This window comes from Theobroma cacao, chromosome 10, assembly GCF_000208745.1.
Source record: "Theobroma cacao cultivar B97-61/B2 chromosome 10, Criollo_cocoa_genome_V2, whole genome shotgun sequence".
NCBI classification, from domain to species: domain Eukaryota; kingdom Viridiplantae; phylum Streptophyta; class Magnoliopsida; order Malvales; family Malvaceae; genus Theobroma; species Theobroma cacao.
The window spans coordinates 15,734,929-15,761,045 of NC_030859.1; the positions used below are offsets into that span (position 1 = coordinate 15,734,929).

General features: G+C 31.9%; 1 protein-coding gene across 3 annotated transcripts; it reads right to left on the minus strand.

The window, feature by feature from the left end:
* LOC18586912 (ubiquitin carboxyl-terminal hydrolase 12) lies at positions 1,344-23,037 on the minus strand. 3 transcript variants are annotated; one of them, XM_018129342.1, is made up of 32 exons: positions 22,906-23,036; positions 22,606-22,669; positions 22,203-22,338; positions 21,948-22,105; positions 18,864-19,129; positions 18,566-18,784; positions 18,330-18,438; positions 18,129-18,244; positions 17,686-17,784; positions 15,894-16,003; positions 14,135-14,209; positions 13,941-14,019; positions 13,698-13,844; positions 13,517-13,597; positions 13,298-13,417; positions 11,211-11,333; positions 10,252-10,329; positions 8,970-9,058; positions 8,786-8,894; positions 8,621-8,689; positions 8,324-8,431; positions 7,718-7,773; positions 7,420-7,597; positions 7,197-7,298; positions 7,027-7,098; positions 5,037-5,102; positions 4,123-4,188; positions 3,316-3,402; positions 3,043-3,156; positions 2,743-2,817; positions 2,570-2,656; positions 1,344-1,988 (listed from the first exon to the last, which is right to left on the minus strand). In XM_018129342.1, the coding sequence occupies exons 1-32, from the start codon at positions 22,933-22,935 to the stop codon at positions 1,947-1,949; spliced, it is 3,330 nt and encodes a 1,109-aa protein (XP_017984831.1). In that variant the 5' UTR covers positions 22,936-23,036; the 3' UTR covers positions 1,344-1,946. The 3 variants fall into 3 exon arrangements, with proteins under 3 accessions (XP_017984831.1, XP_017984830.1, XP_017984829.1); XM_018129341.1 differs by having other exon boundaries at positions 22,203-22,344; XM_018129340.1 differs by having other exon boundaries at positions 8,621-8,894; positions 22,203-22,344; positions 22,906-23,037.

The following is a 26,117-nucleotide window of genomic DNA, read 5'->3' on the forward strand; positions in this document are numbered from 1 at the left end:
ATATATAATAGTAATTATATTCCTTTATAATATGATATAATATTCAAATTATTTAAACATAATTAACAATCTAATAATTTTTTAATTTAAATATATTAATGTCATCATATTAATAATTAAAGTAACCATACTTTTCATATATTTGTTAGTTTCTAACAAAAAAAAATTGCTTGTAAAGTTGGTAAAAATTATAAATTTTAATTTAATTATTAAAATAATAATAAAATATTTATAAATAATAATCGAATTCAGGTAACGGGTACCCAATGGGTGATACTTGAACCCGATTCGGGTAGTGAAATCATTACCCGAACCCGTCCCGAACTTGTTTATGAAATACCCTAATCCAATGTAACCGAGTCTAGTAACCGCTACATTTTTTTTATTCAAATAGACTTTATAATTAACAATTGATTAATTTTTATTAATCAAAATACCACTTATTATTTAAATGTCTGCATGACACTGACATGGAGTGAAAAATTTCAATCACATCACGTCAAATCGCCATTCATTAAGATATATTAATATCCCTCATTAACATCATGACATAAAATAATAAATGATATTTTTTATTAACAAAATATTAATAAACCATTAATCATAACAAGACTATACAAATTCAAACTAAATCGAACAATCAAACCGAATCAAAAGTGAGTTATATTTTTTCAATTTGATTAGTTTGACATTTAATTATTTCAGTTAATTAAATTCACATGATATAACCGATTCGATTTTTTATTTTGAATTTTCTCAACCGAACTAACAAAGTTGAATAATACGTAATGAAGATAAGTGACCTTTGAGTAAAAAAACCAAAACAAAACTCTTCATTCTTTATTATTAAAAAAAAAACAAAACAAAATAAAATGTCAAAAATTAAAAAAAAAAAACCAACAAAATACCTCAACCTGAGATCTTGTAAAAAAAATGCCACCCTCACATTTTTTCCATCTTCATGAATTCGATTTTCGATAACCAAAATAGTTCAATGTTCAATTTTTTGGTTAGTAAACTACTTCAGCTCAGTTTCGATTTTTTTAGAACAATTCGATTTTTTCAATTTTAAGATTTCCAAAGCCAATTTCACCGAACTATCTATTTATATACCTAAATCATAAAAACTTATTTGATTCAAAATAAAAATATCAAGACTTAAACACAATAAATAAAAAACTATAATTTTTTTAAATAGTTCAAAAATCTTTTTTAAATATTGTCTGTTTTATATTTGCTTTTCCAAATAGAAAATTCAATACAATAGAAATTTTTAATCAAAATTCACTCCAAAGCTCCAATCGCAATGTCAATGGGGCACTTAATTTAAAGCATTCACAATATAATGGCTGAAAACACTAATTTGATCATGGTAAACTGTATATCATACTTTTTCCTTTCACCAAGTAAGAAGGAACACAAACAAGTTGAGCAGATGATGATGATGATATTACACAAGATGGAGCCCCAGAAACAGTGACAACATTTACAGGCGCCTCATGCTCTTTGGGCATCTATGGAAAACCAGTAAGCCACGAATTATGAATCTTTGAGACAAGAAACCAAAAAAGATATAAATCCTCTACCACGCTATACTTTCTATACAATCCCCCACCACCCCCTGCCCTCCCCAAAAGAAAATTTCATACCAAAACCCAAAACAAAATCTTGTGTAGTCAATTACAACGGAATTTAACATGACATGCTACCTAAATCACCCAAGTCACAGGTGCAAACGGTTCCAAACTATCGGGAAAACATCATAGTTTCTAGGTTCACATCCTCCCTTACCGCTGAAAGAATCACATCTTATTTACTCAGTAACAGCCCTTGCAGTAGCCAACAATGAGCCCCCTTCTGGCTTCTCCGCTTATTACACAAACCTGCATATACCATCTGGGACGGATTTCACCCGATAAGTTTGTTGTCGCTCATCTGTTTCTTATCTAATTGTAGATTTTTACTGGCTTCTCAAATGTATGACGATTCTGCAAAATTCAATTAAGAAAAAAGACTATATTTAACAACAAATCACATATTTCCTTTCATATTAGCCAACTTATTTGGTAATACAATCGACCATGTTTACAAGCTCTTAAGCAAGTTCCAGCTCAGAAAATGTATATCCCCTGCTGACTGGGTTATCTAGAGTCAATAAACCCAAGTTTCCTTCCACCAACAACAAGCTAAATAAGCTAGTACATGCAGTAACTGGCTTGGATGATACATTAATGACAACTCACAATCACTCTACAGAATGGGAGTATTTTTCCTGCTCTTTTGTTTGAAGTGGGGGGAAAGGGGAGACTGTTTTTCTTGAGGCCAAAAAGGTTTCATGTTATGCAAAAGTGCCAAGATCTGTAAACTTAGTCCAACTGTACTTTCCAATACCTAAATTTAGAATCTTCCAAGTTTAAACATTTTTCACAAGACCGTTGTTCATACCACTTACAATTCAATGATCCATACCATCATTAAAAAACCAATAATCATCATGAAGTGGTAGGGCAACATGGCCGCACCCAAAATCCCCCTACCTAGAAGAAAAGCAGTTCAGAAATATTCACACCTGATTTGCTGTATATGACCTCTTAGGGGCATTGTCAGAGTGTTCCAGTCCAAGATACTGTTCCCAAGCGCCATATACATCCCTTCTCTATAACAACAAAAGATCAATGTGAAAACAACAGCAATATCTCAAGAAAACTGACAGGTGTGAAACTTGTATATGAGAGAGAGAACCTGAAAACGAGTAGACACAACATCAGAGTCCTGAAGATACTCGGGACGACCCAGTGACAAAAATGCAAACCTCCACTGTGCAGGAATAACAAAAAAAAAAATTTAAGAAAACACCACGAAGTAAATATTCAAAAAACTGGAAAAAAACTGTACAACTGTTCAATTTGCTTACATCCCTAAAAAAACAAAAGGGGAAATGAAAGAAGGAAAAACAAATATAGAAAGCTGAAAAGATCAGCAATGCAATCTTGAAAAGCATAACACAATACCATTGATTTTTGCATCAGGTGGAGATCATACCTTTGCGAATTCTTCATCTGGAACCTGCAATTTTTTCTGAATTCGCACTTTGACTTCAGCCAATGTTTCATCCTCATGAATAACAAGGAAAAATGGCTCCCCAAAATTCTGTACCTGATGTTAAGGGTGATCAAGAAACGAATAGATAAGCAAAGAAACAACTATCATTTATGTCACCAAGGTTCAAACTGTCATCATTATAAAACGAATAAATTTTAAAACAATATTGGTCTGCCCAAGGGGAGGGGTGGGGGAAGGTATTCATGCACTTACCTGTTGGTTTTGGGCTGTGTCTTTCATAAAATGATAAACATGGATCAAGCGATCATGAGGACCAAGGTTTTTCTCCTCTTCTGGTATCTAAAGCAATAAGAGATCAAGATCAGACCAAGAAAGGGGAGAAGGGAAAAGGGAAAACAAGAAGCATTATGGTTTGACAAAATGCAAAAGAACTTATAGTATTTCCCACCAATTATTTCATTATATGATCTGGATTAGTCAAAACTGTTGGATTATTATGGTCACTATAAAAATGAAAAAAGAAAATAGAATGGGAACATAAATAAGAAAATGGGAAACTACAGAAAAGAAAAAACAAAAAACTCACAAAATGAAAAACAAAGAGAGAATTTTGAATCATTCTCCAATTAAACCTTGGACATGTTCAAAATCCAACTTGACTTAAATTTTGACTTAATCAGTTGGCCCAAAAAGGAAACTAAAGATATTTTCAAATAATTTGTCAGACAAGAATCAGCCAAACTAGACAGTCAACCCTTTTGCTGCTTGTATGACAGGGTAGGCCATAAAAGGCCATTAAAATTTAACTGGATTATTAAGCGGGCACTACCTTCAGCACTATTATACTCAAACCATTCAAAGCACTGTCAAGCCTACTATGAATGCAAAACATGGAAACTTAACAAAGTTTGAGATAGCTTTGCTTTAGTATTAAGCTAATGCGTAGAAATTAATGGAACAATCCATTACGTTAGGATTTCAAAAGGTGTGATTTACAATATTTAAGACAGGCACATCAAAACATATTCTTGGACATGCTTTTAGAACAAAGAGACTTACCTCCTCTGCACGTAGTGTCCAATATTGATCATTTATATTCTCTATCTTATCACTCAGAGGGAAGATCTGCAAAATAAAAACAAGACAACAAAATTAACAAAGCAAATGTCTTAGGTAGGAATTCCTGAACAAAACCACAAAGGAAAAGCAAAGTGGCAAATTTTGGAATTCTTTCTTTCGCCCATCAGGTATAAACCCAATCATTGAATTACTGTAGATAAAGAATAAGTCTTGATAACTAAGCAATTGAAGCAAAGAAACTACCCCAAAGATGGAGGCAAATTTTTATACACCCCCAAAGAGAAAAAATAAGGATGCAATTTTCAAAATTGACACACAACCAGAAACTAAAAATCCTCACTTAAAATCATATTAAAAGGTTATGGTAATGATACCTGAAAATTTGAGACATAGGTTCACAAAAACGATTTTCAAACTAGGAGATCAAGTTGAGGATACCTTTGCTTAGAATCTAAATGAGAGCAAGCATTCAATAAAGAAGTTCAAAGATGTAGTGAAATAAGATTTCTCATCAAATTTGTTGCTGTAGTATATTATCTCATGCAATGTGACATACAAGAAAACGATTATCAACACTAATTAAGACAAGAACATTTCACTCCAAAGCAACTTAAAACACAAATCCAAATCATTACTAGAACTAATTGATTATTTCTGAATTATTTATGATGGAAAAAGCAAACAACAGCTGCCGCTTTGCATCACAATTTACATAAAACTTCCAAACATGCATGCACTAACCTCTAGAACCAAAAGAAGCTATGCCCAGCACGCTCACACAGCCAGACACAAGCATACCCACATGCACATGCTTGCACACACCCATATTTATGCAAGAAATGCACGGGAACACACTAATGTTAAGAATCTCTTTTAGGATAATTATTGAATACCTTGTATATCTTGTGATAGAAAACCTCAAGTAATCTAAGTTCCGCATTGGGGTGAGACAACTCCACCTGTACCACATAGATGCAAAGCAATTTGCTGAATTCCTTTTTCCAAAGAAACAATGCAGATAATTTACTCATAGAAGGTTAAACTAGAAGACGTCTTTCATATAAATAAAGAAAGTATAAATAATACAGCATGGATATGGATACAGGAAAGATATGACTTGGCACATAAAAAATATGATTTATGAGGATACTTAATAAGCTGTATGTTTCATGTCATTTATTACCTTTACTCCAAAACCATAAATAAAGCAATAAACAAATCTTTGTCACGAAAAACTCAACAAGAAACAATTTGGCCCTCTACAATTTTCCATAAACCCATTAGCATATTGGTGCCAAAAAGATAAGAAAAGGGGTCATTGGTGGGTGGGTGAAGACCTTAAGCCATTAAAGAAATGGAAAACACTCAGTCCAAAAAGAATCTTCTTATAAACCCTCCACACCACTACTAGTAGAAATCCTTTCCATTAATTTCCTTTTACCTTCTCAGTCTTTTCAACTTTCAAAGCAGGAAATGCCTCATAGAATTATGTACTTTCAGTTGGAGCAAACCAAAATTTCACAAGGTCCTCTATTAATCACCAACAGGGTTTATATCAAACAAAAATATAATCTTGTTTGGATGACATTTTGGTGTACAGATGTTGAAACAGATAAAAACTGACGTGGGTATGGGATCTGTGTCAGATCACCAGACTTGCTGAGGAGATAACACCACCATTTGGGCCAAATTGGTACCCTAACCAGAGCTTTCTTATTCACTATTTTCGGCATTTTTCTTTCTTCACTTTCCTCAGCCATGCTAGAGAGAGATGCAAAGAAAACGCTGAGAAGGAGAAGAGGAAGAGAAAAGGGGAAACGAAAGGAGGGGTAGTGATGTTGGAAGAGAAAGAAACCGATAAAAGAAGATAACTGAGGAGAAAAGTTCCTGGAGTAACAGGTGAAGAGAGGGTAACATGACTGGAGAACGAGAGAAAATGAAAATGAGAGTTCTATTTTATTTTCTTAAAAATGGTACCTTGAGGTATTTGCATAAGGGCAAGAAATACATGGGAATATTCACCCCCCCAAAAAAAAAGTCTTCCTTTTAAATGGCATAGCAGTGGAACCCACAAACAATAAATGATTGGCCAACTTGATCAATGATCAAGGTGGGAGGTGGCCTTTCAAAACACTATAGGGGTTAGGTAACTTAGAGGTCTGCAGTTCAAATCTAGGGGAAAAAATATGGAATTATGGAAGTCAACAAAGGCTGAGAAAAAACAAATAAGGCACGAGTGGAAACTATTAAAAGAACCTTAATTTCACCAATATCAATGAGGATATGGTGATAAAGAAGACAACCATGTCCAGTCCAAGTAGAAACCCCAGATAAAGGGAAAAGCTTTGGTTGGTTTTTTGTATCATATCCCTGTTTGAACTTCTGAAACAAGGAAAAGCCTTGAAGCATTTTTGTCATGTCAGTTAGAGCAAACCAAAAAGACAACAGCTCTTAAAATTGGAATATCAAGGTATCTAACAATATTTATTTTAGAATACCAGCAAGAATTATATTGTAACAAAAGCAATATTTTTGCCCTCTCTATGTCCTCTGCACAGATACCTGTCTATGCAGGCACATAAGAAACTGCAAGTTATCATTCTTTTTAGAAATTTCAGAATTGCAAACTGATATCATATCATGATAAGGGAACTGCGTGCATGTAGTCCAGAATTTGGTAATGAGTCCATATCCAATTTAAATATGACAGTATAATAAGGGAACTGCACTCGTGCCACATATCAGCATTGGAATGAAAATTCTTTCTCTAGAAAGTAAAATGATCATTTAATCTAATTCATATTGATTGAAGGCATAGTTTCACATTTTTATATTTTGAAGGAGAAATTTCAGGAGTGGAAAATTCAAAGTTGCAATAAATACCTTTGTCTTGAGGTCATCAAGAACATCCCCTACAGTGCTCTGCTTTGGCAATCTAATAGTGTGAATCACTACCTGAGATTAAACAAACAATCTATTAGAGGAACAAAACATGGCAATATACTTTGAAATAAATAATAATTGAAACATTTAATTTCACAATCTGCACTCACTTCATCTTTGGTAGCATGATGAAACGCAACTTTCAATGTTTTGAGGCCTTGGAGTTCTGGCAAAGGGATATCCAATACTTCATAATACAGAATATCAGAAGTCTACGAAAAACAGAAACATGCATTGTTTCAGCAAATAATCAAAATTTTCATAATTGATTGAAAAATATTAAAGGAACAATGACTAATATCAAACAGAATCATAATTGGTGGCCAGTAAAACCTGATTGTAGTGAACCAGCATGTCCAACAGGTGTTCCACTCCTCGGTACTTGATAGGTTGGGGTTTAGGTTGCTGGGAATAACAGTTATGGGATGTAAGCCTAATTTTGGAAGGATCATCCAAGCCAAGATGTTGAGCAACCCTTTCAACAACATCATCATAATTGTGAAGCTTTGACCTAGACATATGATACCACGAGCATGAACAATCATAAAGCAGAAATTCAATAAAACTCATTAAAATCACTTCAGAAGATACCCACAAAAAGGTGTGAAGCTTAGTGATAGGACAAACTTACAACTCAAGAGTAAATTCATCCTCTTTTGGCTTTTCTAAAGATCGAAACCGAACAACCTGCATATGATCAATTTGAATAAAAACTTATTTTCAGAATAAAAGGCCACAATTAAACTTAAATGTAAAATATGTACAATATAATGGGGTTTGAATTAAAATCACAGACCTCCAGAAGGCATCAGTCAATAAATTCTTCAACTTCTAGATTTAAAATAGATATTACAGATGAAATGATTCCATAAAAGTTAGTTAATTTAACCACATAGCACCTCAAAATCTTCCCACTTTCTAAAATTCCATCAATGTGAGGGAAAAAAAATTATAAAGGATTTAGAAATGTCTCACAAAGAGATAACCCACAGTGCAGTTTTTTTTCCTCCCCAAGAAAGAAAAAACTATGGCTAATCATTTTTGCTGCAAGATAAACTATGCTGTCAACATCACCAAAAAATCTCAACCCATATCCTTATCACAAGAGAAAACATATTTCAAAAAATGCTGCAGCGTAGAAAAGGAAAATTAGAACCTTGTCAAATTGTCACTCTTCATGTAGTAACAACATGATTTCGAAGAATTAATCCTGCTACCAAGAAGATTGATCCTATACCTGACGGTTATGCACATACTCCAGAAATGAAGGAACATCAGGATAACGGCATTGTTCGCTTCCAACTTCAGATGATTTTTGGAAGCATAAAATATCCCCATCTTCAAGCTGTAGATAGAACATATGTTCAGAAGGACAGAAAAAAACACAAAAAATAGAATCTTACAAAAAATTAGAACTGAAAAGTTATTCAAAAACTAGCGCACATATAATTGACTAAAAGGTACAAACGTAATCTACAACAGGCCAGCCAACTTATGAAAGACATCACTGTAATTAAGCATTGATATATCATACCTGACTGGTACGGAATGTGAGCTTCTTGTCAATGTGTTCACACATGACATTGGGTTCAAATTTTATTTCCTGTAAATAGAACACATATGTGAGATGTGGTGCATATAAAATTGATTTTGAAACCAGATGCATTAAGACATAATAACCACATTCTGGATAGACAACCTCATAAAGTTCAATCTCTTCATCAGGACCAAAGGCAGCCATTTTGTTGATCCTTGCCAGTATTTCCATTGGCTTGCCAGCACTCCTCACATACATCCTCCCAACATAACTAACATCATAGAAGTAAAAGCATTAGTAGTCACAAATAATTCCACTCCAAGGAAAAGCAGGAGGTGGGAATTACCGGAACTCCTCTTTAAAAGGGTCATAGAGTTTAAAGAAAAGAAGAATATCTTCTTTAGTCCTCTCAGGTGGAGGAACTGGCCGCAAATCCTGGATAGTGATAGAGATCATTTAAAAATAGAGGTTTATCACAGCAACAAAGAGCTTCAGGCAAACCAAAATTTAAAAAAAAAAAAAAACCCTAGAATTTTGCCTGCACATTTCTGTGGGTGCAAAATTTTTTAATTAAATTAGTTTTAGTTTTTGAAAATATACATATTCTCTTTTCTACATATCTTACTATATGCTAATATTAACATACCATAAAAATCATTACCACATTTATAAATTAGTAATTAACATTAATTAAATTTTTTTTTGTTCATATTAATATTATTATTGCTGATATAACTAGTTAAGCCTCTCAAATTAACTTTTATGTACAGTTAATAGTATGAAATTAGAACTTAAGCATTTTGTTTAACGATAAGTGTATGTATCTTACTATCAAAGAGCTGGTTTCAAATCTCAACCTCAAAAGTTGTATTCAAATTTTAAAGAAAAAAAAAATGAAACCACGCATGAATACAATGTTCATGCATCATATCACTTCATAAGTATATTACATATAAAATATTTAACATTTCAAATGTATTATTTAATCCTGTTTCTTTTTATTTAATCAAGTATTTTTTTTTTTACATTTCTTTCACTTTCATTTCTTTTTTTTTTTTGAAATTATAAAAATAATAGTATGAAATAGAATGTATAATCCATTTAAATAAACATATAAGCATATTACATTTTCCATATATCAATAAAAAAATTTGTTTCCCTAAGAATAAAAAAAAGTTAAAATCAATTTTAACATTTACATTGTAATTAATTAACATTAATTTTATATTTTTATTGATTGTTCTCATGAAATTAATAGTTGATTGATATGCTTTTATTTAAAAATATATATTTTATCAATTATATAATACTAATTTAAATATATTACATAATCATATACTTATTTCATTTAATTAAATGTATCTTTTTATACCACGCTTTTATTTTATTTTTATTTAATAAGAATGTTTATTATGTCATTTAGTTCTTTCCCCTTTTACCTTTCCTTCTTCTTTTCCTTTTTTCTTCCTTTTTTTTCTTTCCTTAATGGCTTACCGTAAGGCCTTGATTCCTAATTGGCCACCAAATGTCGCCAATTGGGCTGCCAAATGTAAGCCAATTAGGCCCCTTAGGACCTTACTTTTATTGTTGTATACTTTTATCTATTGTATAGATTATCATATAGGTACCTGCCCAAGCTCCACTTCCAGGAACAACTTCAGCTCTGCATTATTTGCCTTATTTGAAACCTCTCTCAGTTGTCCAACCTTGAGAAATAGAAGTTTGTTACAAAGTGATCACATTATACATCAAATACTGTACTTAGATAACAAACAACAAAAATACAAAGCAGATAAGGTGAGTGGACAACCAAATCTTATGCCTGCAGGTAACCTGGGAAGAGAAAGGTTTACTACAAATGTTACTCGTTATTAAGGACTAGCAACATATACATGAATCTTATTATACAATCAACCATATATTCACATAATTCAACCCATATCCAGAATTCACTCAAATACTCATGAGTTAATGCTACAATAAATCCTGTCAATGGCAATGGCCATCCTTCAATTCATGGTCCCAAATTAGATCAAAGGTCAATCGAACAACAGAAAAGTGCATGAGCTCTTAAAAATATTTTCTACCAAACATATTCAGGTAACCCTTATTTTGGTCACTTTTGGGAACTCGTTTCACAAACATAAAACCAACTGCCACAACCCTAAAGACACAAGGATTATATTCTTACAAGCAGCCAACCAAAAAGAACCTAAGCTTCGCTTTCGGAATATTCACACCTACTCCATCACCCTTAGATAACATCACTGCCCCTCCCCCACCAGGGCAAAACTTCTATCATGGCTGTCACAAACATGATATAGTCTCAGAAAGTGCTCAATAACCATTTACAATCACTCACAATTTACATAATGCAATGACACATCAAATTTAACACATTATTATGACTGCCACTAAAAATTTTAAGTTGACAAAGAAGCAAAACAAAACAACTGACAGAGCTATAGAATTTAAATTGATAATTTCAAACAGTTTTTACAAAGATGTTGTTCACCAGCAGGGCCATAGACCATAAAACATGCTACAGGTTAAGAAATTAAAGGCAGAGAAATCAAAAGTCACTTACTGACTGTGCTTCCTCCTGAAGGGTTAATGGTCGATTTGGACGGTATGTATGGTTTTGACGCTTTGCCCACAACCAAAAACGTTGATTTTGCACAGGAACACCAAACTCTTTAGCAACTTCTTCCTGAGAAGTAAATATTAGGATGTTAAGAGTGAAGAAACTTTTACTGGGCATGGACTTCAATATTAGAATAAAAAAATTTAGGTTGGAGTCAAGACAGAAAAATATCATCACAAATACAAAATACAATATAAGAAAAAAACAAGAAGATATCTAACTGAAAAGCATACCATCCAACTAATTTTAACAACCAGCAAGAGAGAAAACACCTGCATTTTAGTGACATTAACTAAGACCAAGCACATGCAGAAATCCAACAAACCTTTAATTGACATCATCACGTGATTATTGGTAAAGCAGTTAGAACTATATGAATCCTTTTAACTGCTTGATCAGAAACGACTGACAACAAATGTAAGCAGTGAAAAAGTATTGTACATCCTTCTTCTCCTTCTATCCATCTTTATCTGCTTTTGCTCTCTCATCACAACCCACACCACTCAAGTCATTGAGGATCCATCACTAGCAAGAATCTACCGGCCAGTCAACCCTTTTACTTATTTTCCTTTTCTTCACCCTCTTCCCCTGCTTCCTGCACTCCCTTGCTGGAACCAAGCCTTTCCTAGCTCTAAAAAATCCCTAAAATTCCCTTCTCTTTCTTTGGTTTCCATTAAGCATAAATATAATACTGATTTGATGGCTTAACATGATTCCTAGGCATTTGATTCAATTTTTAGTTTATTTGGTGTTGGATTTGAGGATTTTGGGTATTGTGGGTTCCAAGGGTGTTTGGCTTTGTGCTCTTTGGTGTTTGACTAATTCTCAATCAAACCAAAACTCAAAACTCGTACAAAATGACTGAGATTAATCTCCATTACTCAGTTTTGAATCAAAGAAATTAAGCTTCTACTTTGGGTTCTTATCACTTTTTGACTTTAATATGTTAGGAGTGTGAGTGAGAGAAAGGAGGAAAAGATAGAAAAGAATGGGAGGAAATGAGAGAAACAATACTGCTAAGCCATCAGCCATGAAAAGCAGCAGTAAGATAAAGAAGCAAAAGTGTGTGCCAGAGGAAGTGGGAAAAAATGTTTTCTAGAGTAATGAAGAAAGGCAAAAAAAGAAAATAAGTTTAAGAGATGAGAAGAAAGAGAAAATTGAAAAAAAAAACTATAACCAACCACTTGATGTCACATCACTAACACGTTGTTGGCACACAACACATGTTTCATGTTTCTCATATTTGAAAAGAAAAAAGCAAAATCTCTGAAAACATGAAACTGGGAATATTACAGAACAACCCTTACTTAACATATCAGTATCCTTTATGGTATGCATCACAAATGCCTTTGGTTAATATGTTATGGCAGAAAATGTTAACATATCATTATCCTATAAAGAACCTGAGTAATGGCAGAAAATGTTCAATCAATGAAAAGAATTAGCAAGGAGACATATCAGTATTTGGGGTTATGATACAATAGATTCCACTAAAAATAAACTTATCCTAATCCATTTCCTCAATGGTAATGAGGAAATGAATGAAAATGGTTACTAAATGGATGTTGTCATTTCTTTACCTATGTTGACATGAAAATTGATCCATCTTAGTTAGAATTAGTTTGCTCCCCAAAAGCAAAATTGTCTCAAACAAAACACTAGAAGATCAGTATGGCCACAATCCCATACGTACAGGAAAAGTATCAGGAAATCACCCTTTATTAAGAAAGTAAAAGGAAAATGAAAAATCAAAAGGAAACATTGAGAACAAGAAACATGGTATTACTTTTCACTTTCATTTTTAAGTACCAGACAATTAACTAAAACAAGTCACAGAAAGAAAAGAAAAGAAAAACAGAAAAGATATACACAGTCCTCTTTATTAGATCACTTTATACAGGTATTCAAATAATTGAAAAAGTTGGACTAATAATTTGCAATTTAGCAATTTCCAGAAAGCTGAGTCTGATCTTGCTAACCAGAACCTGATCAAAATTTTCAACAAAAAATCTATCATGATATTTAAGTACCTTGAAAACATTAAAAGGCGTCAGTTTCTGAATACGAAAGCTACGAACTTTCTCATGATCCACAAGATCAAAGTATATATCCCTTCCAATCTGTTCAACTAGGTCCTCATCACGTGCAACCTAATGGCATAGGAAAATGGAATCAGAAACCATATATTAGAGAGAGAGAGAGAGAGAGAGAGAAAAGGACAGAGAGGCCAAGAGATGTTGCGTGTGTACCTTTATAACAGTATAGAGATGTGCCTCTGCTTTTTCCTTTCTCTTTTGCTCCTTTTCTTCTTGCTCTTTCTTCAATCGTATCTGAAATGTGATGTTTATAGCACACAGCAATACTTTACAGTGAACATAAACAGGATTGCAAAAATAAATTACTATTAACAAGAATCAGCAGCCATCTTACTCTCAGGTGTTCAGCAATGTCCTTCTCATCCACATTACAGATTATTTTGTCTTTGTCACTTTCTCGTATATACACAAGCATATATGCATTTGAATATTTAGTAAATTTAAATGGGGTGTTGTTGAACCCAGGATTTGTCTGTGGTAACTGTTGAAAGGAAGCAGGAAAGACAAAAAGTATCAACTGAAAACAATAAATTGCATAAAAGAAAAATCGTCACAAGCAATAACCAGAGACTAGTACCTCTTCTTCACCACCATACTGCTCCTCCAATGCCCTTTTCATGTCTTCTTTTGTCACCCGTTCATCATCAAACTTAAACCTAGATGACCAATCTCAGTGAGCACTAAAGTGAGCATGTGAAAAAAGAGGAAAATAATGACAGGCAATCAGCATATAAGTTTGGCTTCCAGAAATTTATGAAACATGATAGGTACCACTGATCTGACAGGGTTGGCCTGATATAAGCATAGTAGTGTCCACCATGCACTCCACCACTGTGAACCAAAACGCTGCATACAATGTTACAGAATTATGATTATGTTATTACTATCCTCTTGCACACTCATCCATGTGAGTATTAAAAGAATGGTTTACATATTTTAAATAAGCAGTTAAATTAAGAGAAAAAGATGGAGAAAACTTTAGCACAAAGAATAACATAGAGGCAAAAAATAAATCTCTATTTGCACAACTTAATCATTAAAATACCACTATATCCTTATATTGACATTTTTGTTACTACTTATTTGATTATTTAGTAAATTACTGAATTGGCCTCTACCAAATCCAAGGAAACCAACTCAACTACTGGCTTAACATGTTAGCATAAATTATTATTGAGAACCTGAATTATAAATATAATATCCATAAAGATAACTGAAATGCATTTATCATCAGTTGAAACAAGCACCCATTTATACAAGGCAACAGATCATTTTTAGTGATAGCCAACTTCATTGAATGAATGAACAAGTAATGCTTCTTGACATCAAGTAACCAACAGAACCAAACAACTAATTGTTATAATGATGATGATGGCACCTTAGAGGTGGCTTTTTATGATTTTGTTTCTTCACTTATCCCAAAAAATGGTGGTGATGATGATGATGACAATGAAGCGAAATATAAAACCAACTTCATTAACTGAATGAACAACAAATAATACTTCTTAATATCAGGCAACCAACAAAACCTAATAACTAATTGTTATAATGACGATGATGGCCTCTTAGAGCCAGGTTTTTGTGCCTTTGTTTCTTCACTTGTCCCAAAAGTGGTGGTGGTGGCAGCGGAAATGATGGTGAAAGTGGTGTGGTGGCAGCGGAAATGATGGTGATGATGATGATGATGATGATGACAATGAAATTAAATTTATAACCAACAGAAAGCCAGGTTCCAGCAGAATAGGGCCAAAAGAAAATAAAGAAACCACAAAAGAAATAAAAGCCACGCCCACAAACCAAAACAAGTTTAACACAAAGCAATTACCAATCTGATCAATGAAAGTATGAATAGACTATCAATTAGCAAATAACGACAATAATTGACATAACTAGTCATCTGATACAAGTGGTCCAAATGAAGAAAAGCAAACAAATTATTTTAGGACTTGAAATCAACAATTTTCTTCAGCCGATGAAGATTATTTTGGTAATTATATCAGTTCTGGGAAGAGATCAGATTTATAAGATGAAATTATCTTTTCTGTTACTTAAGGTTGGGCTAGAGTCATCTGATTTTTCTTAAGAGTTCAAGTTAAAGCAGGATTTTAGTAAACTGAAGCCAATTAAAAATTTATTAAAATACTCATAATTTTTTGGGTTAACCAGGAGTATTTTGCTTATCAAAAAATACCTTTCAATTTAGAGAATTCTTATATTTCATGTTGTCATTCTTGCTCTTAAAACTTGTTGCATGCACATTAATGAATTCCATAAATCATTGAGATCTGATTGAATGGGACTTCCACATATTTTACATAACTAATTAGATTTGAGCTAACATTATATCAAGAAACACGACTGATTGATTGAATGACCTAGTATTTGTTGTCGAAAACTGATTTAAATTTCTAAAAATTTACTTTTCTTTGAAACTTTCTTGAGTTATAAGAGTCTCTTACAATCAAGGGAGGACAAGAAGGCAGTTGTTCCAGAAAACAGTATGATAATTACTGCATGACAAACTGAATACCTGTGAAGAGTATAAAGGTTGCGAACACTTCTATCTGCCTCAGGTGATAAATATTTGCCATTCTCCCTATCTAGATCAAGTTGCAAGGGGAACTCATAGCGATCATTTATCTGTGACAAAAAATACTATTAAAATACAAACTTATTAAAGAAATGAATCTGCAGATATGAGAGATTAAAGATGACAGATTTGAGACAAATGCATACACATGCACACACGCATATAAGATAACAAAACAGAAAGAGCGCAATAGCATTTATGCAAGCTTTCATGTTCAAATAAATCCTTTAAAAACCTATTCTCTCAAATTTCCCCTCTATGATGCGCTAACAAAATTTATCTTACACCACCCCTCTCCCACTTTAAAACACAAATTATAAGCTTACAAACTCTGACAAACTCAGACTGTATCATAATTTGTATCTTGGTTTATTATATCACTATTTTAAGAAGAGGTAAAAAATTTAAGACAACGCTCCTTTTGGTTCTTTTCCAGAAGCGTGCTTTACATAAATTGCAAACATTTGATTTTCATAGTAAAGGATAATACAAGCAAAGAGAAAACTTAATACTTTTGACTATTCAATTGTAGACAAACATCATGGGGGCCCAAGTTAAAAATGGGAGTCAATATGCTACCTAATAATATTCATATAGTCAAAAAATCATTCATGTTGAAAGCAATGCTCTCTAGCAAAGGCCGGGAGTTTTACATATTACTATTTGTACTTATAAGAAAACAGAAAAATGGTCTCGGAAAATATATAAACCATTCCCATTAACTTGTAAAGTAAAGTAGAAAAATGCTCAAAGAACCCTGTGCAAATAATACACGTGTTCCTTCACACCAACCATCCATAAAAGCTGCAGCCTACATGATATTCACTATATGAATCTGCACTAATATGCTTGAAAAATAAGTTACCTATGTACCATTCGGGAGTTTTACATATTACTATTTGTACTTATAAGAAAACACAAAAATGGTCTCGAAAATATATAAACCATTCCCATTAACTTGTAACGTAAAGCAGAAAGATGCTAAAAGAACCCCATGCAAATAATACACGTGTTCCTCCACACCAACCATCCATAAAAGCTGCAGCCTACATGATATTCATTACATGAATCTGCACTAATATACTTGAAAAATAAGTTACCTATGTACCATTCAATAGCATTCAGCATTAGAAACATCTTAGGACTAAATCATTTAAGAAGGGAAAATATTATTTTCAACATAATCGGGAAATTCAAAACTTTCTTCTATATATTCTTACATTAACAAAGAAGAAAAAATTCAGATATTTTCACTTTAATTAGAAATAAAGAAAGATATTCCAAATATAATTTGAAAAAGAAGTTCCAATATAACTTTTAGAAGTAAATTCTCACATTAAACATATTACGGTAATCACAAAATGTTTACAGATAACCATTGAGATTGAAAAACCTCTCAGAAGGGGAAGATAAACTTCAAACTATCATAAGAAATCATCCTTCTGATTCTTTCATGAACCAAAATTACATAAAATTTATACAAAAATAGAAAATCCCGCAAATCAGAAAAATAGAAAGCAACCAACATTCATTAAATAGAACACCATCTTAAATCAGCTTTAAATAGAGCCTTATCCTAGTTTGGGTAATGAAATGTGCTTAGAGTTCTAGAAGCTGTAGTACATGCTTCAGAGCAACTTTAACAAACTAAATTGGAACAAGACAAGAATGGCACTCATAACAGCAGCAGAAATATATAAACAATATATGGAGTTGTCTATCAGCTACTAACCTTTACCATAGTATCCCGCATGAAATCATACTCAAAACGTTTTAACTGAAGTTGAAGGACAGGAGGAAAGTCAATGAAAAGAACACCTTTCCTAGCATCCTGGAAAATCCCAAAATCGCAAAATTTCTTTTAATATTATCTTGAGAGAGAACATTTAAGCAAAGATACTAAGACATGTATAGAACATTCGGTTCAGTAGTCCATGTCAAGAAAACCATATCTCTATAGACAAGAAATCCCAAATTAAGACCATGAAAGATTCCCAACCATATTTAAATAAAGAAATCCAATGAAAAAGACAGCACAGACCATCCAAAGACAAGCAGATATAAATCAACATATTCAAGTCCTTCCCAGTTTTTCTAAAATGTAAAATCCAAGTATTGAGTCCTAAATTTCCATGTAAGCAAGTTGAATTGATGGATTTCTCCAAGGCATCTCACCTGTAAACCATACTGTTCAGCATGATACCTATTGTCACCCTCAAGACGCTCCACTTCAACATATTTGTCAAAAGAAGCATAGACATCCTTACAGCCTTTGACATCAAGCTGAAGATCTACAAATAATTGTCTCAAATTCATAAGGCCCACAAAATCAATCTTTAATAATCTAGTCATCCATTGTAACCATAAAAACTGTACCATAAAATGATTCCTTCCTCGTTGACTTGTAGTCCACATTGATGCATTCAATATAATTCATATGATGCCCTTCAAACAACTGCTGTATTGTACCCTCCACAACTGTTCCCTGAGACAGTTTTTTAAAAAATGTAATGTAAAAACGAAAAGAAGAAGAAAGAGAGATTTTCAGAAACCCTTTGAACATACTTAGAAGCAATCAATCACAAAATACTACTCGTAGAAAACTCCTATACCTTCATTTTGTCTTCAAGCTTTTCACAAAGAACCCTGTTAAGTTCCTGAACATCATGCTGCATGAAAGAATCATATGTATCCCATCCAAAAGATTTCGTCAACTCCTTGGTTGCCACACTAGTGTCACTATACTGAAGCTTATAAAATAGACTCTGCAAAGCCAAAGGAATGCTCCCTGAGGGCATGTCATTCTCAGTGGTTGGCATATGATACACAGCCTGCAATGTATAGTTCAAACATTGAACTTCCATGAGAATTTTATCTGTGAGGCATGTAAGAAAAAATAAATATGCTAACCTTTCTAAAGTAGGGAATATGATAGAGTGTTTGCAGGAGAGAGTTCATGTAGCAGGTGGCTCCCTGGTTCTTGAGTCCAACATAACCAGTCTCTTTTTTCGAGTCATGTAACCAATAATCATCAACCCTACGGGCAGCAACATCAGCTTCTACTATGCATGTGTCATTCACAAGGAAACCTCTAGTAGGGTCATATAATTCACCAAGAGGCATGAACGAAGTAAAGCCCCAATCACTTTCACGTGAATTAAACTGATGCTGTGTATCTACAGAGAGAGATAAAGAGTGTCAATGACACAAATTTGAGCCTACATAATAATGAAAAATCCACCAAGTGGATACAGTGGTAATTTTTAAGCCAAAATTTTCTACACACTGAATATCACATAACTCATTGGCATCTTTAAGAGTGCATTGTTATAGTGAAAGTTCATTTTTGAAATTGATCCACCTCCACTTTCTTGGCTGAAGTACAAATTATAGGAAAACCTCACCCATTTTATCACACTCTCATCCACAATTAAGAAATCATTGTTAGAATAATCTTCAAACATGCATTTTTGAATTCCAATAATATCTCTATTCTTGACCCAAAATTTTTAAGGTTCCATGCTAATCTTGCCTTTCGTTATTCCATTCTCTATCATCGATTCCCAAAAATGTTTTAGACTCCCAAGCTTTAATAGCCAAAAACTTGGTCATTCTAGCCTTTCTTCAGACAATTTTTCTTCTAGAAGTTCACCTGGCGTATCACCTACTCTAGAACTTGAATACTGATCTCATCTAGCTGTTGTAGAACTTCTGCATGATTTTCAACAATTAGTCTAGCAATTTTCCCTCAGATATTTTTCTTGATAACGGAATTTAGAAACAGGAGGTGCTTCTAACTCTGGACTGTCTAACAGGTATTCATAATTGTTACAACAAAGTAAGCATGTATCATCTTTTACCATATGGGGGAAACTTGAAAAAGTGTGTATTGTAAGCTGTAACTATGGTGAACAAAAGACCAATAAAGAAGAGGATATAAAGTAAAAAGGTGGAGAACTGCTTTGGCTTTGTGCCAAACTGTTCTCGAAACAGATTTCAAGGAGCATATCTACAGGGCTCTGTATTGAGCTAGTTACAGTAACTAACCATAATATAACTTGGACAAGGGTTTCATATTGTGTTCAGTTTAATGCCGAAAAAGGGGCTGGACGTAAGGAATTTGGTTACTCAAATTTTCTAGCAGAAGAAAACATCTGATTTTGGGTGGCTAAATTGATAAGAAAACGACTAGGAAACCTGTGTTGAGTAGGGATTTAAAATTGATGATAAGAAGGAACCTCAAATGGAACATGTCTAGCAAAGTGAGAAACTTGGGGCTATTTTAAGGCCGTGAACAGTAACAAAATAAATTTAGACAAGCATTTCCCAAAAGCAAAATGCTCATAATTTCAAAACTAGATGCCCCTTAAGAATGTGAAAATTAAAAACTTAAAATATACCCTTAACTCTCTACATTTAGGCTTCTAAATAAGAAGCTAACTAATAAACATACAAGGATTATGCTACACTTGATGAAAATATACATGAATGCTTTAGAAACTCCTAGAAAGCCTAGACTCAGCCAAATTTCCAAAATAGGCAAAATTTTACTTTCAAACTAGTCCCAGTAAATCAAATCATTCTATATTTCTAAATTATTTAAGAAAACAAGAAATAGAATCCTTTAAGATCTACTCTTCTACAAGTACAGTTTCCATGTGAAGATCATACTATAGTTCACCTAAACATAAACTGCTATTAACAACAACAGTCAGCCCATTGTTTCAAAAAAAAATAAAAACGCAAATGCTGGCTAAAATAAAACTGGACATTGATACAAGAGAGCAGGCTTCCATAGAAATGAACATTTCTCCACTTCCCAAATGAAAACAATTAGATTCTAGACATATCTATCATACATTTCACATTACAAAATCTCTCATGAGTCAAATGCAACCCATCTATTTGATCTTGTGGGTCACGATAATATAAAATTTCACAATATCATTAGATTTTTCAGGATCATCTAAAAAATTTAGCTTCAAACTACCTTTTTCATTCCCTACTTTCAGCAGCATAGTTACAAAAGAATCTTCTTTACCAAAATTTCAGTAAATTTATTTTGCACTCTCATGCAGCAAATTTTGCCTGACTTTATACACACTTATTCAAATATTTTCAGGTGCAGATAGATTTATGACAAAGTTATAAAAGCAAGATAACATGTCTACCGATAAAACCTAAAATTTCTCTCAAATTTTTGTTAACCATTTCATTGGAAGATTAATTTTTCATATATGAACTGCATTCAAGGAATTTTTTTTTAACAGAAAAAAATCCACAAACAAGGCAAATCAACCATCAATGGGTTCAATAAATCAGCATTATGTGCGCAAAAAAAAAAAATCAGAACCAAACATTTCTTGAATAGTCAATGAGCTTCGGGGTGACAGAGCCCCAAGACCCATTATTCTTCAACATACTAAAGTGAACTCCACTTCCAAACAGCCAAAAATAAGTCAGCTTATTCAAAAGGTATCCAATGCAACTGAGGAATAACCTAATTGATAGTCACTCCTCTCCTCCAGAAAGAAGGCCCCAACCCCAGGTTCAAATCCTCCTCCCAAATAAAGAATAAAAAAAAAACAAAAGATGCAAGAAGACACACTAAGTATAAGCTGAATTCAAGCTCAATCTTGGATACAATTTGACAGAATGTTTGCAACATACAAGCTAGATAAAATGATCGTTAAGCAATTTCCTAAAAAGAACCACTTGAACATAAAAAATGGATATGCAAACTAGCATTCAGAGCAGTAAACAATTCATAAATAGACACAATGACAATAATGAGCATTCATTAATGCAGATATTCCAACAAAAGAGCGCATAAAGTAAAAATTAGGTCTCTCATTTTCTGTCAATAAAATACACACTAAAGTTTGATAAATAGAAATGGGCATATAAAACAGTTAATCAACAGCATGCTATGCCAATAGAACTGCCATATAAGGGTTCATTGAATTCCTATAATGCCAGTAGAGCCAGATATACCTTTTCTAACTGTATATTTGTTATGAATTTGGTTGACAACAGCTAAGCTGAACTGTGCATATCTACTCCATCCGTAAGGTAAAGTTGCTGAATCCGCAACATCAAGATACATTGACAAATGATCCACATTGTTACCCTTGGGGAAAATAAGTATCCGCCTGTGCATTACAATTCAACGTAAATCTTATTGATTGATAAATGCAGAAAACAATTGAGCAAGAACTCAAAGAAGCACAAAACAATCAATCAAACTACCATTTGTAGCCTCCAACAAAGAAGATATCAGAGTAGAGCTTCTTAGTATTAAGCCTTGAGAAATTCTCAATTGTCCACGTAAACCTTCCCGATGGCGGATCATCCACTGCCTGCGCATCTACCGTACTTGCAGCTTCTGCCGCTAATAATATATAAAAACAAAATTAAAAAAGAATAGGGAACTTGAAATTTATGAATTACAGCAAAATTTATATAAAATCTCGGCGATACGGAAAATGCATCATGATGTAAATGTAGCATTTCATTCAGTTGAAACTTTAAAAGAAAAAGAAAGAAAAGAAATGAACTCGCAATTCTTGAAGCGAAATTCAACTCTCTTTCCGTTTCATGAAAAACAAAGAGAAAAAAAAAAAGAAAGAAAGAATTGAATTGAAAATTTTACCTTCCATTGGCTGAGGTCCGTCAACGAAGTCATTGTGTGGGACCAACATCTCATCGTCCTCCTGCTGCAAAAACATCAACAGAAATACGAAATGAGACAGCGTTCGGATCTACTGATCAAAACCCTAGGAGTCTAAGCATGGACTCCCAAATAATGATGAACTTTCTTTTCAAGCTGGATTGAGAGAAGCATTGAGGCAGTTAAAAACGCGGGCCTTTTGGGGATCGAAATTGAATTGAAGCGACATAGAGAAAAGAAAAGGAGAAAAAGAAAAACAAGAGTGAGGGATTGGATGGTTACATCTAACGGTGGAGGAGCCATCAGAGTCATGGGCGGTGATGGGCGGCCTTTCGATCGACTGAATCTCTTAGAGAGAGAGAGAGAGAAAGCTGCAAGTAGAAAGAAATACTGAGAGAGAGGCAGCGAGGAACACGATTGGGTGTGGGAAAGGGTGAAAACTGTTTTTGCACGGCAAGGGACAAATCAGGAATTTCATCGAAATACATTATCTGTTTATTTATTAGTATTATTATTATTATCAATAATAAAATTAAAATATAAAGATTTTAAGGCCTTTTTTTATTTTGGTTACTAATAAATACAATTAACAAAAAATAAATGAACCAATTCGAAATAATTATTTTCTGCATACTAATATATATAGATATATATATATATAGATACACAAATACATATAATCATATATTTAATTTAATTATATCTATATCTATAATATATATAAAAATAAGATTTTTCAATTTTTTTCAATTTTTTTCAATTGAGTCTTCAATTGAATGACAAATTCAATTAGAACTCTTTTTTATTTTTTTAACCTTTTGTTTTCTATTGAATTAATTTTATTTACACCTTATGTTAAAAATAAGTTGTTTTTAACATTTGAATGGTTTTTTTTGTTTTTTTTTACTTTTATTTATATTAATAAAAAATACTTGAAAATAATAATTTATAACTTTTAATGCTTAGAAGATAGATTCATTCAATATTTATCAGTTACAATTTAATATTATTTTTTATCTATATTTTTTTATTCTGCATGAACTTGAATCTATATTATATAGATATCTATTTATTACTTAAATGTTTAAATTTCAATAAATATCCATCCAATTCATTATATAAAAGTAAGATAATTGATTGAGTCAATTGATTGACATTTGTCATTCTTAATTAAATTAAATTTTTTTACACCTTATGTCAAAACTACATTGTTTTTGACATTTGAAAGAATTTTTTTTTTTTTACTTTTATTTATTTTAGTAAAAAATTTTAAAAATAATAATTTCTAACTTTTAATGCTTATAAAATAGATTCATATTATTTTTATCTATATTCTCTTATTCTGCATCAACCTAAATCTATAGTATATAAACATCTCTTTTGCACATAAATTTTTAAATTCTAATAAACATCCATCCAATTCATTGAACAAAATAAAAAAAGTCAAAAATGTATACTCATTTCTCAATATATATGGCACACAGTCATCATTGAATAAATAAATCAATTAACTCTTTTTTAGAGATGGAGGTGGAGGGTATATAATTAAAGAACAATTAACTCTTTACTCAACTAACAGTTATAGGTAATTGCAAGGGAAAAGTATATAAACTGTAAGGAGATCTAATTATCACATTAAGAACTTTTTATCATCTGGCAAGGAGACAAAGCATTACTAAGCCTAAGATTTTAAGGTTAATAACAATGGGTTTAGCAGGTTGCAGGTGTTCTGAAGTCAAAACATATAATACTAAAAATTATTGACTATTTTATATTGATAGAATCTTTACATTATACTGTTACCTTATATTCTATAACTGTTTATTTTAATCTATTAATAATATAGGTTATATACTTTCTCATTTCTTAATAGTTTATTATATATTTAATAATCTTTGATAGGATTATCGTCTTTTTTGGATAAATTTTGTTTTAAATAGGATAACTAATTGGGTCAATTGGTTGTCATTCTCAATTAAATTAATTTTACACATTATGTCAAAGCTGCATTGTTTTTTACATTTGAAGGGTTTTTTATTTTTATTTATTTTAGTAAAAAATACTTGAAACAATAATTTTTAATTTTTAATGTTTAGAATATAGATTCATTTAATATTTATCAATTGTAATTTAATATTATTTTCTGTTTATATCTTCTTATTCTGCATGAACCTGAATCCATAGTATTTAGACATCTTTTTTATACATGAATGTTTAAATTCCAATAAATATTCATCCAATTCATTGAACAAAATAAAAAAGTAAAGAAAGTTTATTCATTTCTTAATATACGTAGCACATAGTCATCATTGAACAAATAAATTAACTAAATTTGATAACTTTTAACCATTTATTTTATATATAAAATATATATTATTAGAAATTAGTAACTATTTTATATTGATAGGATATTTATATTACACTGTTGCATTATATTATACAACTGTTTATCTTAATTTGTCAATAGTATATGTTATATACTCTCTCATTTATTAATATTTTACTATTTTATAATCATATATATAGGTGTAAGTTTTCGATAATTGAAATCAGAGTAAATAATTATTTTAAATTAATATCAGTTTATTTTTTCCTCTATCAGTAAAAACTCAACATTTATGCGGTTAACTAATATAATATTATTTTTTCTACAAATTCTTTTAAAAGTACCAAATTAAAATCCACTATAACATAATCAATATTTTTTATGATTTTTTTCGTAACGTAGCTACGAGCACCATCCTAATAACAATAATAATAATAATAATAATAATATAAACTGTTTAATTCTATCTCAATTTTCACTTGTCATGTAACCTTTAAAAAACTATATTTATTATTATATTTTAAAAAATTAAGAGATATATCCTAGTAAGAGAAAATGATAGATAGTTTACCTGCATTTTTATTAAACTTTTTATTACGAATTTCAATTGCATAAAAGATATAGATGGATTTATATACATTCTTTGCAATCACATTTAGTTGTTTCTTACAATTTGATTATATTGTAAAACACCAAAAGCAATCAAGTAATAAATACTTCTAATGACCAAAACTGAATTTCTATTTTTTTTTATCATAGGTGAATCACAAGTCCAATGTCTCAAATTTTCTTTTAATCATTGAATCAAATAGTTTTTACACTTGCTTAAAGCAGTTTTTTTTTCTGAATTAATTAAGCTACATTTGTGATTTAATATAGTTATTATCATTGGTGATAGTCTCATAGATAATGTTCATAAAATAAGTAAAGGTAGTAATTAGTAACCAAGGTCACATCCTTCCATCATAACTTTGTTTTTAAACATCATTTTAAAAATTGATTATCAAATGAAACCATTTATTAAATATTTGTAATAGTATTTTACTTAATTTCCATAAAATTAGAGCAATTTCTGAATTTAATATCCTGCAACATTGGAATAGGGGGGGCAAGAAGACCACAATATATATTTGAGGAAGCTTGAAACCGTACCGGCCCTCGTTTCGGC

Excerpts from the sequence above, each read along its gene's own strand:
- LOC18586912 (XM_018129340.1), bottom strand. The coding sequence starts at position 22,935 with ATGACTCTGATGGCTCCTCCACCGTTAGAT. Across the intron at positions 10,330-11,210 it reads TTCAGGAGGAAGCACAGTCA|GTTGGACAACTGAGAGAGGT; the intron begins GTAAGTGACTTT and ends CTATTTCTCAAG. Across the intron at positions 2,657-2,742 it reads TTGTGTCTACTCGTTTTCAG|AGAAGGGATGTATATGGCGC; the intron begins GTTCTCTCTCTC and ends TTGTTGTTATAG.